Source organism: Balaenoptera borealis (assembly GCF_965194805.1).
Source record: "Balaenoptera borealis genome assembly, chromosome: 7".
In the NCBI taxonomy this organism is placed as follows: domain Eukaryota; kingdom Metazoa; phylum Chordata; class Mammalia; order Artiodactyla; family Balaenopteridae; genus Balaenoptera; species Balaenoptera borealis.
The window spans coordinates 15,384,462-15,398,175 of NC_138864.1; the positions used below are offsets into that span (position 1 = coordinate 15,384,462).

General features: G+C 41.8%; 1 protein-coding gene across 5 annotated transcripts in view; it reads left to right on the forward strand.

The window, feature by feature from the left end:
* GLI3 (GLI family zinc finger 3) overlaps window positions 1-13,714 on the forward strand; it is a 287,400-nt gene that overhangs the window by 183,821 nt on the left and 89,865 nt on the right. For all 5 annotated transcript variants that reach the window (XM_082399704.1, XM_082399706.1, XM_082399705.1 and 2 more), the window contains one exon: window positions 12,767-12,972. In XM_082399704.1, the coding sequence (XP_082255830.1) occupies window positions 12,767-12,972 (206 nt within the window). The remainder of the gene's footprint in view (window positions 1-12,766; window positions 12,973-13,714) is intronic.

Here is a 13,714-nt window from a genome sequence, read left to right on the forward strand (position 1 = left end):
TGATGGCAATGCCATTCAAAAGAGGGAACAGGGCTTCCCTGGTGGCGTGGTGGTTGGGAGTCTGCCTGCCAATGCGGGGGACACGGGTTCGAGTCCTGGTCTGGGAGGATCCCACATGCCGCGGAGGGACTGGGCCCGTGAGCCACAACTGCTGAGCCTGCGCGTCTGGAGCCTGTGCTCCGCAACGAGAGAGGCCGCGGTAGAGAGGGGCCCGCGCACCGCGGTGAAGAGTGGCCCCTGCTCGTCGCAGCTGGAGGGGGCCCTCGCACGGAGGCGAGGACCCAACACAGCCATAAGTGAATGAATGAATAAATAAATAAATAAATAAATTAAAAAAAAAAAAAAAAGAGGGAACAGCGAGAGGGAGGAGATATGGGGATGTATGTATATGTATAACTGATTCACTTTGTTACACAGCAGAAACTAACACACCATTGTAAAGCAATTATACTCCAATAGAGATGTTAAAAAAATAAAAAATAGAATGTGGAAAAAAAAAAGAGGGAGCAAAAGACATAGAAAACAAACTTATGGTGACCAAAGGGGAGCAGGGGGAGGGATAAATTAGGAGTTTGGGCTTAACGTATACACACTACTATACATAAAATAAATAACCAACAAGGACCTACCATATATAGCACAGGGAACTATACTCAATATCTTTTAATAACCTATAATGGAAAAGAATCTGAAAAAGAATATATATATATATATATAACTGACTCAGCTGTACACCTGAAACTAACACAACATTGTAAATCAACTATGTTTCAATTAAAAAAATTTTTTTAAATGAAAAAAAAGAGGGAGCAAAGAAGGAAAATGAGACTCAAGTGAAGTGTCACTAAATGTCCAAACTAAACTGTATTCAAGTTACAGACTTGGTAACATGAATTGTCAAAGCTGCTCAAAGGCAGACGGAAACAAATGGTTTGAATCATAGAAAACATTGGATTTTAGGACCAAAAGATACTTTAACCCTGGTGGGTGGAGTGGAGATCATCTCATCCAAATCCTCCCATTTTACAGATGAGAAAAGTAAAGCCCGAAAAGCTGTCTTCAGAAAGGCTGTGGTCCCGTGCAGTTCTCTGAGGGTAATCTGAACAGGTGATTTCCACACATCATATAGATATTCCCAGTCAGTTCAACCTATCCTTACTTGTGGTGTCGGAAGACTTGCTTTCACTGGGCAGAACAGAGTGCAGCAAGAGGCTGTGTGGTTCCTCTTCCAGTGGCCAGACGGATCTTCAGCCTCTCCTGATGTTATTCCCTTTTCCTGGAGCAAAGTTCTCCAAAGCCAGGGTGACAAGAACCCTAAGGACATTGCTGTCTCCTTATGTAGCGCTTAATGCTTCTTTTCTATGGAATAATATAGACAAATTGTTCCCCCAGGACATTAGATCATTAGATATATGCCTTTCATATTTAACTTATTTTGGAAAAGTTTGACACCCTCAGTATGTAACTGAAAATGGGGTCTGGCTGCTTACCGCTCAAAAGCCAATAAAGAGGCAAGGTTGGTGGAAAGGAAAGTTTTTGCTTTATTTTGTAGCCCTTGAGAAGGAACTAAAAGTCCTTGACTATGCTTAATGACTAAACTATTATGATTTGGTCTCCTTTGACTGCTTTCCTTTGTTTCTCCATTTTCTCACTTCTCTGATTAAACTTATTTTTTGGCTAAAGTTTTCCACAGACAAAAGGCAGGCGGAGGACCTGAGTTGGGGGGCGGGGCAAGGACCATAGGGTCCTGCTCCATTTCAAGAAGGGTTAAAAGTCTAGAATATCAAGAAGTGTGCCTGGGATATAAAGTCTTGATCCACATGAAGTAGAGTCTTACAAGATCTAATTCCAGTTAAATCTAAAGAGCGTGGCACTTTAAAAGGGCCTCTTATTTTCACCTTTACTAAGCCAGAGGCCCCTAGCAAACCTGGGGGATTTTCTTCTGGAGGAGAGCTATTTAGATAATGATAGTTCCTTGATGGACATCTCTGTTATCACTTAAAATAGGGATGATTTAAAGCATGAGGGAAAGTGTGAGTCACATGCATCTTGCCAAGGATGATAAGAGACAACCCAGTAAACACTCTCGTCTGTAGTTAACAGTCATCATAATAATTACGAGGATTATGATGATGATGGGCCCAGAGAAAAAGTCCACACCAGCTCCTGTCCTGGAAGACGCACCTAAGCGCAACAACGTGCCAGACTGCTGTTGATAGAGGATTTACTCGAGCTGTTTCTTGAAGTAACGTTTACAAAATATCAATTAGTACAGAAGCCCCACCTCTCCTTGGGTCCGCATTCCAGATGCACACTGTCTTTGTTATGAATGTCTTCCATACCATCTGTAAGAGGACTCAACATGAAGCAAGGATTAAACTGTGGAACCTCACTTCCTGTTTCTAATTAATTATGTCCACTCAGTATCTGAAGCCTCCAGCTGGGAGACTTCTCACTTAAAATCCTGGCTTGGGGCTCTTGAGATGTTTTAAGTATCTGTTGACCTTAAATGGTGGAAATTTCCAAGTAAATGATACAAGCACAGGCTTGTTTGTTTAGTTAATTAAATCAGCAGTTCTAATTGAATCTTGTGTACTACTTTACTGTCCTTTTTCCTTATACCTGGCGGGTATTGTGGCTCAGATCCTACCAGAAGGTGTCATGGTTGATAGAATTCTACATTATCAGAAAATGTTAACATCTGAAAGAAAGAAAGAAAGAAAGAAAGAAAGAAAGAAAGAAAGAAAGAAAGAAAGAAAGAAAGAAAGAAAGGGAAGAAAGAAAATGTAACACTGAGGAACAAATGCCATAGGACCCAGGGATTTTCTAGATGCTGTTAGTTCATGAGACTCAGTCCTTGGTCACGCCACACTGTTGTGTTTCAATATCTTTCTGTTTTGCAATGTGTTTTCTTCTTGGAAAAGGACATTAGTTTGCCATTTTGCCTGCTGTTTGGGGGGTATTGGTAATTCATCAAATTCCAAAAAATTCCGATCTATTAGAATGAGTGGAAAGTTGGCAGGAATGTCAGAGAAATCAGACTTTGAAATTTTCGTCCCCGCACCACCACGTTTTCTTTTTTCATGGCAGTGAAGTTACAGAATAATCATGCCCTTGAATTTACTTGCAGGGGAAAAAAAAAAAAAAAATCCCATCCATTTTACTATGGTCAGGTAAAGTCACTAATCTCTTTGCTTTGTCCAAAGAGGTTCACGGGGACCCTCCTAGATGACACCAAGGGTGTCAGGAGAGCTGAACCCAGGCCGGCTCCAGAACTAAGGAAAGGAATGCACAAGGATACAATGAAAGCAGCGTGGCTTTGACCTTGACCACCCAGAGCTCTAGTAGCAACAGCAGCAGTAGGAATGAGCATGTTGGTCATAGGGGCCAACATTTACTGAGAACTTACCACGTGACAGGTCCCCGGCTAAATGCTTTATGTATATTTTCTTATTAAACATTAAATAGTACAGCTCTGCTTTTCCATCTAGGCCTAAAGAGCCTTGGAGCAAAGCAGACTTTTAATGATCTTGTTGACCCAGCACTCAGTCTAAATCTGAGACCTTGCCACTCTGATGGTGCAGAACAGCTGATTAAAGGCACTATCCCCACTGCAGGGAGAAAAAAAGGAGGAGGCTGAGACAGGACGACCTCCTGGTCCTGCGGGCCTGGCTGGATTGGCCTCCCTGGTGGCCTGCCCCACTAGAGGAAGACAGAACATCCAAAGGAAAAAGGGAACAACTTATTATCTTAGGGAAAGAAGGGAGAAAAGGACAGTGTCTGTTCGCTTTGTTACCGCAGAACAGTTGGAAAGGGCTTCAGAAAACAGGCCCCATCAACTGTCCCAGAAGCTGACCACTGAGACCAGCTCTCCGTCCCCCCCCATCTGCCAGGCATCGGGTTAGGAAGGCGTCACAGCTGGACATTTCTCTCCTGCAACCACAGCTGTTTCCTCATCAAGGTGGTATCTTTGTTGTGGCGTGCGGGTTTTACTCTCTCTTGTTGTGGTGCGCGGGCTTAGTTGCCCCATGGCATGTGGGATCTTAGTTCCCCAACCAGGGATCGAACCCGCATCCCCTGCATTGGAAAGTGGATTCTTTACCACTGGACCGCCAGGGAAGTCTCAAGGCACTTTCTTTATACAAGGGTGAGTTGGGACAGGAAGCCCCATGCTATATGAGATGTGGTTATTTATATCCAAGTGCTTATTTGAACCAATAGTATGTTTAAGAACTCTTGTTAATAACAGTGCATTGCACGTTGTAGTTGTTTGAATGGACTTTCTTTTACAGTTTTTTGACTCTTTTCCTGACCTTGGAATCCTAGTCTATTAGTATAGAGTTCTATTAAAGTACAGAGTAGAGACCAATTTTAGCAAATTATTTTTTGCAGTCTTCTCAGGAAGGAATAAAATCATTTTTAGCCATAAACAATTGCATTGTTCTTGTATAAAACATAACATTGCTCCAGTTGTCAAAGGACATGACTGACATGAGTTATGAATATTTGCTTGGCTTCTCCTTTTGATTGGCTTCGCTGGACCTTTCCTCCCCCAAAGTGAATATACAGAAGCCTATCTTCCACAGTTTACTTTGAACTGAGACTAATATGTCAACTAGACCATCTTTGTTAAATAGTGGTAAATATCATGTTATTATTTATGGTCTTTTTTTAAGTAATATTTTTCAAAATTTGAAAAATACAAGTGCACATCTATTTGATTTTCTGAACTTGATAGGAACAGTTTGAAATCACTGTGGAAAATATTGTTATAGTCGACACAAATCAAATGCATATATTCTTTTCTTAAAAATTGGTAATAAATAGTACACATACAGAAGAGTATACAGAATATACACAAATAGCTCAATGAATTATTGTGAGTTAATCACAGAGTGAAAACCTCTCACCACTAACCAAATCTAGAATTATAATAATCACTGGCATCCAAAAGCCCTCCCCGGGCACCACCCCGCAAGAACCTACCAAAAGGTAAACATTATCCCAACCATCCCAATGCTCATTTTTAGGTCTGTTATTGATCTTTATATAAATGGGCTAATACAGTATATTATATTCTTTTGTACCAGGCTTCTTCTCCTCAACATGATGTTTGTGAGATTTTTCCACATTATAGTTTGTTCATTTTCATAGCTAGTCACTATTTCATTGTATGAATTATTTGCCCAGTCTACTGTTGTTAGATGTTTGGTTGTTTCCAATTTTAACATGAATGAATAATGCCGCTCTGAACATTCTAGTATATTGTGGCACGTGTGTACACAGTATTGCACAGTATACACCAAGGAGAGGAATTACTGGACCATAAAGTGTGCATCTGTTTGAATAGATAATGCCTAACTGTTTTCCAGTGAGGTTGCACCAGCTTATACTCAGGTCATTTGAGAGTTCCTGTTGCTCCAAATCCTCATCAACACTTGGTGCTGTCAGTCTTTTTAAGTTTAACCATTCTAGTGGGGTTTTTAAAAATTAATTAATTTAAGCATAGTTAATTTACAGTATTGTGTTAGTTTCCTGTGTACAGCAATGCGATTCAGTTATCTATTTTATTTTTTCTGATTATTTTAAGTCATAGAAAGATAAATATTATATGATATCGCTTATATGTGGAATCTAAGAAATAATACAAGTGAATTTATGTACAAAACAGAAACAGACTCACAGACATAGAAAACAAACTTGTGGTTACCAAAGGGGAAAGGGGCAGGAGATAAATTAGGATATGGGATTAACAGATATAAACTAATAACATAAAATAGATAAGCAATGAGGATTTATTGTATAGCACAGGGAACTATATTCAATATCTTGTAATAACATTCTAGTGGGTTTTTAATGATAACTCATTATGGATTTAATTTGAACAGCAAATTAAGATTAAAAAAATAATTTGCCAAAAAAAAAATACTGGAGTATATAGGTTAAAATATTGACGTTGTCTAGATTTGAATAGCTTGGATATAGGGAACAACTGTTGTTTTTGAAAATAATCTCAACTTTTCAATTCATGAATATAAATTTCTTTTATAATTAGACATAAATAGGAAATAAAATAAGAAGGTCATTCTCAAATCCCTTGAAATGATGTTTCCCCATTAAAACAAATATTTCTCTCCCTTTCTCTCTCTCTCTCTTTTTTTTTTTTTGTTAAAGAAATCAACCATAGCCCTTGAATTCTCCCTCTAAGAAAATATTCAGCATCTTAGCATTAATGTGTACATTAAGTGATGTCCATTCAACTTCAGTGGCTACTTCTATCCAAATCTTATCTACTCTTGGTAGCACAGTTCATGCTGCATATTTTACATAACGAGGCTGCATCCTGGAAGGCTCCTGTTGATGCATTTTGACCCATCAGATAATACTTGTTCTATATACACTTCATGTGTGTGTGCCTTTGCCTCCCCCCATTTGACTATAAACTCTTTGAGAGCAGGGACCAAATGACCATATATTATGTTTCTTGAAATCCCCCAAAGTGCTAAAGTCATAATGGATTCTTAGTAAATGTATTTTCAATAAAATGTATATCGAATGAACATCTCATTGAGATATTCATCTGTGTGGTTATACATGTAGCTTTACAAAATTGAAATCCAATATGGTACATTTGTAAAAGGCCTGGGTCAGTTAAAAATTCATGGGAAATATTCTTTAGCTGCAGAGGAGATGAAAATGAGATTTGAAACTGAACCATCTTATCAGCTAGCAGTTTCCTGGCAGTTCCATGGAGCAGATATTTACAGAGGTGTGGACAAGGTTAAGGGCTCGGAAAGTGATAGTAAAGCCTCCAGGACTAGCAAAAGTTTGAGGAGGTTACCAGCCCTAGCCTGAAGGTGTGGTCAGAGGTCAAGGGCAGTGAGGGCTAGAGCCAAGGAAGAGGGGTCACACTTGGGGAGCGGGGGCCTTGCGGGGAGGAACGCCACCAGCAGAACTGTAGCTAGTGAAAGGAAGTGAGGGGAATTAATACCCTGACTTCTCTCCCCTCTGCCGCCAGCTCTTGCCATTGCATTTGCTTAGTGGAATCTGGAGGGAAAGTGAGCCTGCTGATTCAGACCGCAAAGTGCAGCCTTCAGGGCATGCAGAGGTTCCGGGGTGAAGGCTGGCAAATGGGAAATAATCAGCACACCCATGTGTACATTGCAGGGGCACGTGATGATTCTGGGGCAGCAGTCATCTGAAAACTCACCTTGAACAGAGAAAAAGACCAAGTTCAGGACTATGCAAATTTCCAACGATGTCTAGTGTATTAGCCATGGACATTTTAGTTATTTGTTTCTGTCGCTGTATGGAAAGCAACATTTTTTATTACAAATTTTGGTTTATTAAAACTGTGCTTATTGAGTAATTAATTAGTTGATTAAAAATACATTATAAGGGGTAGCTCCCCTTTGTTGTCTGTTAAGCCACTACTTGAATATGAAGAGTGTGTACTTTTTAGGGAAAGAACAAAGTTAAACAAATATTAACTTGCTATGTAGAAAAAAAAAAAACCCCCAGCATCTCAGTCTTCTGGTAGTTGAAGCTCTCATGCGTACCGCAGAATGCAAGGGGTATGTGTACATTTCCAGTGTTCCAAGCAACATGAAAGCGAATTGTAATAATCCAGCCTATAAACCTTGTTTAATGCTCTCATAATGGGTAATGCAAGTGATGGAATACTGTGATTTTAATCTTGGCATTTTAGTAACCCAATAAGATAGATGAAAAGGCAGTGACAAATTAGATGATATAATGATATTTCATTTTAACTAAGAAGTCCAGTTATTCTCTGCAATACATGTTTTTTGTTTTTAAGTTTATCATAGTATAATGTTTAAAAGGCTCTAATAAGAATCCTCTACTCTTTTCATTGTAATCTATTTTCATGACCTTATAAAAGGATTAATCCAAAGTTAAATTATTTCCACAAACAAACACAAACTTTATATTACTTAATTGTCTTTCAGGAGAACATAAAAATAATCCCCACCTGCTTTCTTGTCTGAAGCTATACTTCATTTATCCATTGGGCGATACAGAAACAAAATGGTAGCCACGCATTGGGTCTTCATGGCCTTGGGAAGACAGAGAGGTGGAAGCAGTATAGGGGACGTTATCCCTGGTGGGCAGGCCGGGGTCTTAAATGCGTGAGCCAAGATGCAGAGGTCATGGAACCATAGCTCCTCCCCTCGGTGATGCTCTGGCCACCCAGACAACCCTCTACAGCTTGGGCATCTTTTTCCTAGACAGCAGTTTTATGATTTAGTTTGAGGGGGTCACAGGCCTATTTCTATACTCTTTGGCTACAAAATAAATAGCATGGGATCCCTGTTCTTGGAGCAGTTCTAAATTTCAGTGTTCTTCCCGGAATGTTTGTTTGTTGTTTGTTTTTTTTCCTCCGTGGTTTGTGTTTGCCTTCCAACCACGGAGCCACGTACAGCCCCAGAAAAGAGAGAACCGAAAGCTACAAAAGCAGAGAAAGTCATGAGAGGCCAACAGTAGTCTTCAATTCAATCTCTGTGTGTATCTACTAAAAATATAAACCAAGAAAGTGACACCTATAATTTTTTTTCCTCGTGCTCCTGTAATCCACAAATGAAGATGTTGAGCAAGCTTGACAAATATTTACCAGGTCAACTTTAGGATAGTTTGTGAAATGATATATGTCATTTCTATGGAAAACTTGGTGACTGCCTTCCTCACTTTTCCCACCTCTTCTTTCTTCAGTAGAATTCACCCCTCTGGCCGTCAACTTGAATGGCTCTTTCTTCCAGCGGTGTATACACATCTGCCTATTAAATATAAAGTCTTCCCTTTCAGATTTGCTTTACAGTTAAAAGCAAAATAAATGATAGATGATCTAGATGCCAAGAATTTGGAAATGACTCTGTTAGGTAAGGTCAAAAGCAGCTTTATTGAAAAATTGTGGTTTATGTATGTTTACATCCATGTCAGGTGGCTGCCATGGCCGTTGTAGTTCAAGGCTCGGTGCTCAGCTTTGATGACTTAGAAAGCCATTTTTGTCAGTCTTCAGTGCTAGAGAAGGGTCATGCTAGCCCAACTCACAAGAGCCTGATTTGGAGACAGAATGAATAAGTCATCAACTTTCAGTGAGAAATTGAACAGCAAGGAAATGGGAACACCAGTCTCCAAAAGTCTTGCTATTTGGACATTTGTGTGCTGAACTGCAAACAGGTGACACACAAAAAAGTTGTTGGATGGTTGTGACAGCCACCAAGAACGTCAGCGGCCATCACCATTTACTGAGTGCCCTGTACCGGTGGTGACAGCAGCCCTGGCAGAGAACTGTCATTGTTCCATGTTGTGTATAAGGAAACACGCCTCAGTGACAGAGTCGGGGATGAGCCTGGGTTCAAGTCCGGTTCCTTCAGAGCTCTTGCATTTAATGATAACTGAGTTCATGTTCTTAATCACCTTGTGTGGTTTTATGATTTTGAGTGGAGGTCCTGGGAAACCCAAGGAGATGCTCCCGGGATACTGACAGGTTGGGGAACAAAGCAGGCAGGTGTGTTTCCACCATACGATTGGCTTTGAAAAAAGGGTTCCAATATTTCAGTGTTTGAAAATCACGTAGTATGCTATATTTGCCATCCCTAATATGCGTGTGTGTGTTTATGTGTATGTATGAGTATATACGTACATATATACATTTGTCTCTGTTGTATATGTGTATATATTAGGAGTGGAATATATTAGTATAGTTTGTGAAATAAGTTGTATGCACGTATTCAGCATTTATTAGATACTAGGCTCAGTACATGAGGCTTTAGTTATATTCACTTGCCAAGACCCCCAAGAGGTAGGTATCCTCCCCATTGGACTATTTAGGACAAGAAGGGGGTGAGTATCACGGCCAAGGTCACACAGCTGCTGTCCCATCCACGTCAGTTCCCCTTCAGCCCTGAGCCCTCCCACTGTACCACTGCTCTGATGGTCTGACTCAACTGTCCCCAGAATTCCTGATGACCCTTCCCTGAATGACCCTCGTTAAACGTTTTCCTGTTGTATCCTGGGGATGGCTGGCCTTTGACTACTAGATGGTTCTTTTCTTTAGGGCAGTTGATATCTTGCGGCTTTCTTAGTCGCATTCCTGTCTGAAAGCATGTCCCACCAGCTCGGTGAGAAATAGGTGACTCCATATCTTCCCAGCATCATCTCTGGAGGGGAGGGACAGGCATGGGTATGACATTCACCAGAGTGCGTGGAGTTTCCTGACTTCGTCTCCAAATCCTGGAGGGACCAACCCTCTTCTCTGCTGTTGCTTCTCACTGGTGTGGAAGGGAGGACGGAGCCTGGGCATTGCTGCAGGGAAGATGTGTCCGGATCTTGATTCCTTACTCATGGAATAGTTATCTTCAGTCTTCCTGTGAGAACAGGTCAAATGAAAGTGAAAGGGGGGAGGCGGACATCAGGCATCCACAGATTTGTGAGGAGAGAAAAGCATCAGCCGTCTCCTGGCTTCCCTGCTTCTTTGGGACTGGTGAGTACCCCAGCCCGACATCTATAATCTTCATGTTGTTCTAAGTGCTGATTTTTTTCCCATCCATGATTCTTCAGTGGAATCTAGGCTTCTGGGAATATTCTTACTACCATTCTCAATTCTAGAATTTGAGAAAAATTACAGGTTCCAATTTTTTGCCTAACGAAGAAACCAGTTAGCAATGTCATTGCTTCACTGATTTTTAGTTCATAACGTTCAGACTGAGTTTCTCGTGGATCCTAAGAAAAGCTTGTCTAGGAGGTATCATCTCATGGATCTCTTGAAATGTCTGCTTTTTTACATTTCTGCGGCACCTGTCTCTCATCATAAATCTGCAAAGGAGCCTGTTACTTCATAATAATCACTTTCGAATCGGATTGGAAGGATTGATTTTCCTTTCTGGTGGAAAGTGAATGAATGAATTTGAGCGTCTGGTGTGCTCTTAGGTAGTGACAGGTCTAAATGGAGCATCAGATTTAACCAGTGACACAGAGCTACCTTATTTTGTAGTAAAGAGCTAAAATAGGATAGACTAATAGGTCTTGCCAATTTCTATTTAAGGACAAGGAATTTTTACTAATTTCTGAGTGGGTATGGAAAGCCTCAAGTTGTTTGGAAAAGAAATAGCTATTTTCAGGTGGTGACGTCTCACTCTGCCCACATGTAAATTTAGAAAACTCTGGATTTTTATTTTATTTCACCCAAAGTGACATCTGAAGAACAAATAAAAAGCCTCTTTTTTTTTTTAAGCTCAAAATGAAAAAAAAGAGTAAGAAGGAACAAGTAAGAAAATCCTCTCCCTCCCGTGTGTTTTAACCTCTTTGATTTTCTACTGAGAAGATTCACGATCTGAGCTTTGGGTTCATTTAACTCAGTGCCTGCTCCGTGCACTTGGAGGAACTGGCTTCTCCCAGGACGCTGTTCTGACGGGGCTGGGGGCCAGAGCCCAGCTGCGGCTGCATGTGCCTTTGCTTGGGAGGCGGGATGAGAAAATGTGTTTCTCCTCCCTTTCCTTTCACTCCTAAAGCCAGCGCCACAAGAGGAGCTTGCAGTTTTTCAGAACGTCCCTCTCTATCACGGTCTCGCCTTTTTATGGCCATATTCTCTGTGAATGAAAAAAGGGAAAGTACAAGTGTGTAGCCTGTCAGAGCCAGTTCACTGGATTATCCACACAAAACGTTTTTCTATTAGAGGAGGAACAGGGCGGCAAGCGGAGGGGGGGTTGTTCCACAGACTGGCCGTTCTAGAAATGCCTGTCCCCGGGGCTTGGGGGTGGCTCTGGGGAGGGAATTCCCTGGAGTGGATGAGGTATGGTGGCAGCAAGGGGTGCCTTAGAATTTATTTTCATCAGCCAAAAGCTTCTACCTTTGCTCATTATAACTAAGGCATGAGCTTGATCAAAAACCCTGATCTTTTCCAACTTTCTAACCCCAGGAGCACTTCATTACGGATTGTTCACTGAACGTGGCTGATCAGGAAGCCGCATGCAGAACGAGTACGAGAGGAAGCTGCCTCCCCAGGGCTGCTGCTCAAGGAGAGGGGGGGCTGCCTTCAAAACAGGGAAACCCGTATCTGTGAAACTGGTTTTGCTCACAACCTCAAGACCCAGAACACTAAAGCTGGAGCACCTATGTATAGAGTGTCGATTTCATGTTTCTTACAGACTTTTGCAATGAGTCTCTTTTCTTATTTGTAGGCATCTCTACCATGTACATGCTCAAACTCCCAGACCAGAAGAATCTTCCTTCCTTTCTTTCTCTCTCCATCCCTCCCTTCCTTCCTAGCTTCCTTCCTGCCTCCCTCCCTCCTTCCTTTCTTTTTTTTTCTTTCTTTCTTTCTTTTCTTTTTCTTTTTTTTTTTTTAATGCAGTACCATGATGGTGAGAGAGAAGTTCAATGGTAAAATTAACATTCAGGTCAAATGGAAAATAGAATCACAACAACTACTTTAAGCTCAGATGCCTGTTTAGAATTTCTTCTCGTGAGGAAAACCAAAGGCTTTATTTTCCTATACTCTGAGTGCCAGGAAATTTCTCAAAGGTCCATTTTCTTCGCCCAAATAATTGCATAGTAGCATTCTACCTACATGATGTCACCAGGATCTTCAGGTCCTAGTACTGGAAATGTATATGCCTGATCTTCTTTCCCCCAAGACGCCTTGAGTTCACGTAAAACCTTACTTATTTTCTTTCACAGACAGCCTCTGCCTACGGAGCTCTTGGTCTCATGTGTACCTCTTGTGTCTGCTCTTCTTTTTACCTAGGCCTTCTGCCTTATCTAGTAGCCCCACGTATTCCGACCTGCCCTTCATCAGGATCTCCCCGCATCGGAATCCCGCTGCAGCGTCTGAGTCCCCCTTCAGCCCTCCGCATCCCTACATCAACCCCTACATGGACTACATCCGGTCCCTGCACAGCAGCCCATCCCTGTCCATGATTTCGGCCGCCCGCGGGCTGAGCCCCACAGATGGTGAGTCTCAGACCAGCCTGTTCTGCTTCCAAACATCATGCCTCTCCTGGAACGTGGCATAGAGTAACTGATGCTTCTTGAGTCCCGTGTGCCGGGCGCTGTGCTAAGTGATGTGATTACGTGCTTTCATTGCAGCCTTATGACACCTCCATGAGGGTGGGATATTATGTCCATTTTCAGGTGAGGATAAGGGCAGAGGGTCCAAGTAACTTGCAACCTGGTTCACTGGCTAGTAAGTGGCAGAGGTGGCACTCAGAGCCAGAATGCACTGATGCCCAAATCCTTGCGTTCATTCACTGCTCTGTTCTGTGGCTTCACGTATATTTAGACTGGCCCTGTTGCCATTCCCACATTGTGCATGTGTAACCAGCACATTTTGCTCACCTTCTGGTGAATGCTTTTCTGTTCTGCATGTCTGAAGGACACATGTATACAGATGTGTCCATTGGAGCAGCACTTTTCAAACTCCAGTGCGCATAGGTATCACCTGGGGATGGTGATAAAATACTATTCCGTTTGGGGTAGGCCCAGGTGCGGCCTGAGGTTCTGCACTTCTGAGAAGCTCCCAGGTGACGTCAGTGCTGCTGGCCCAGGGACCACGCTCTGAGCTGCAAGGTCTTAGAGAACATGATGGGCCAGCTCTGTTGTATGTGCCCTCTGTCCTTGCCCAAATGAACACCGCAAGAGGGATGCGGTGGGACAAGAAACAAACGTTGACTTTAATCCTCTTATACTTGATGTT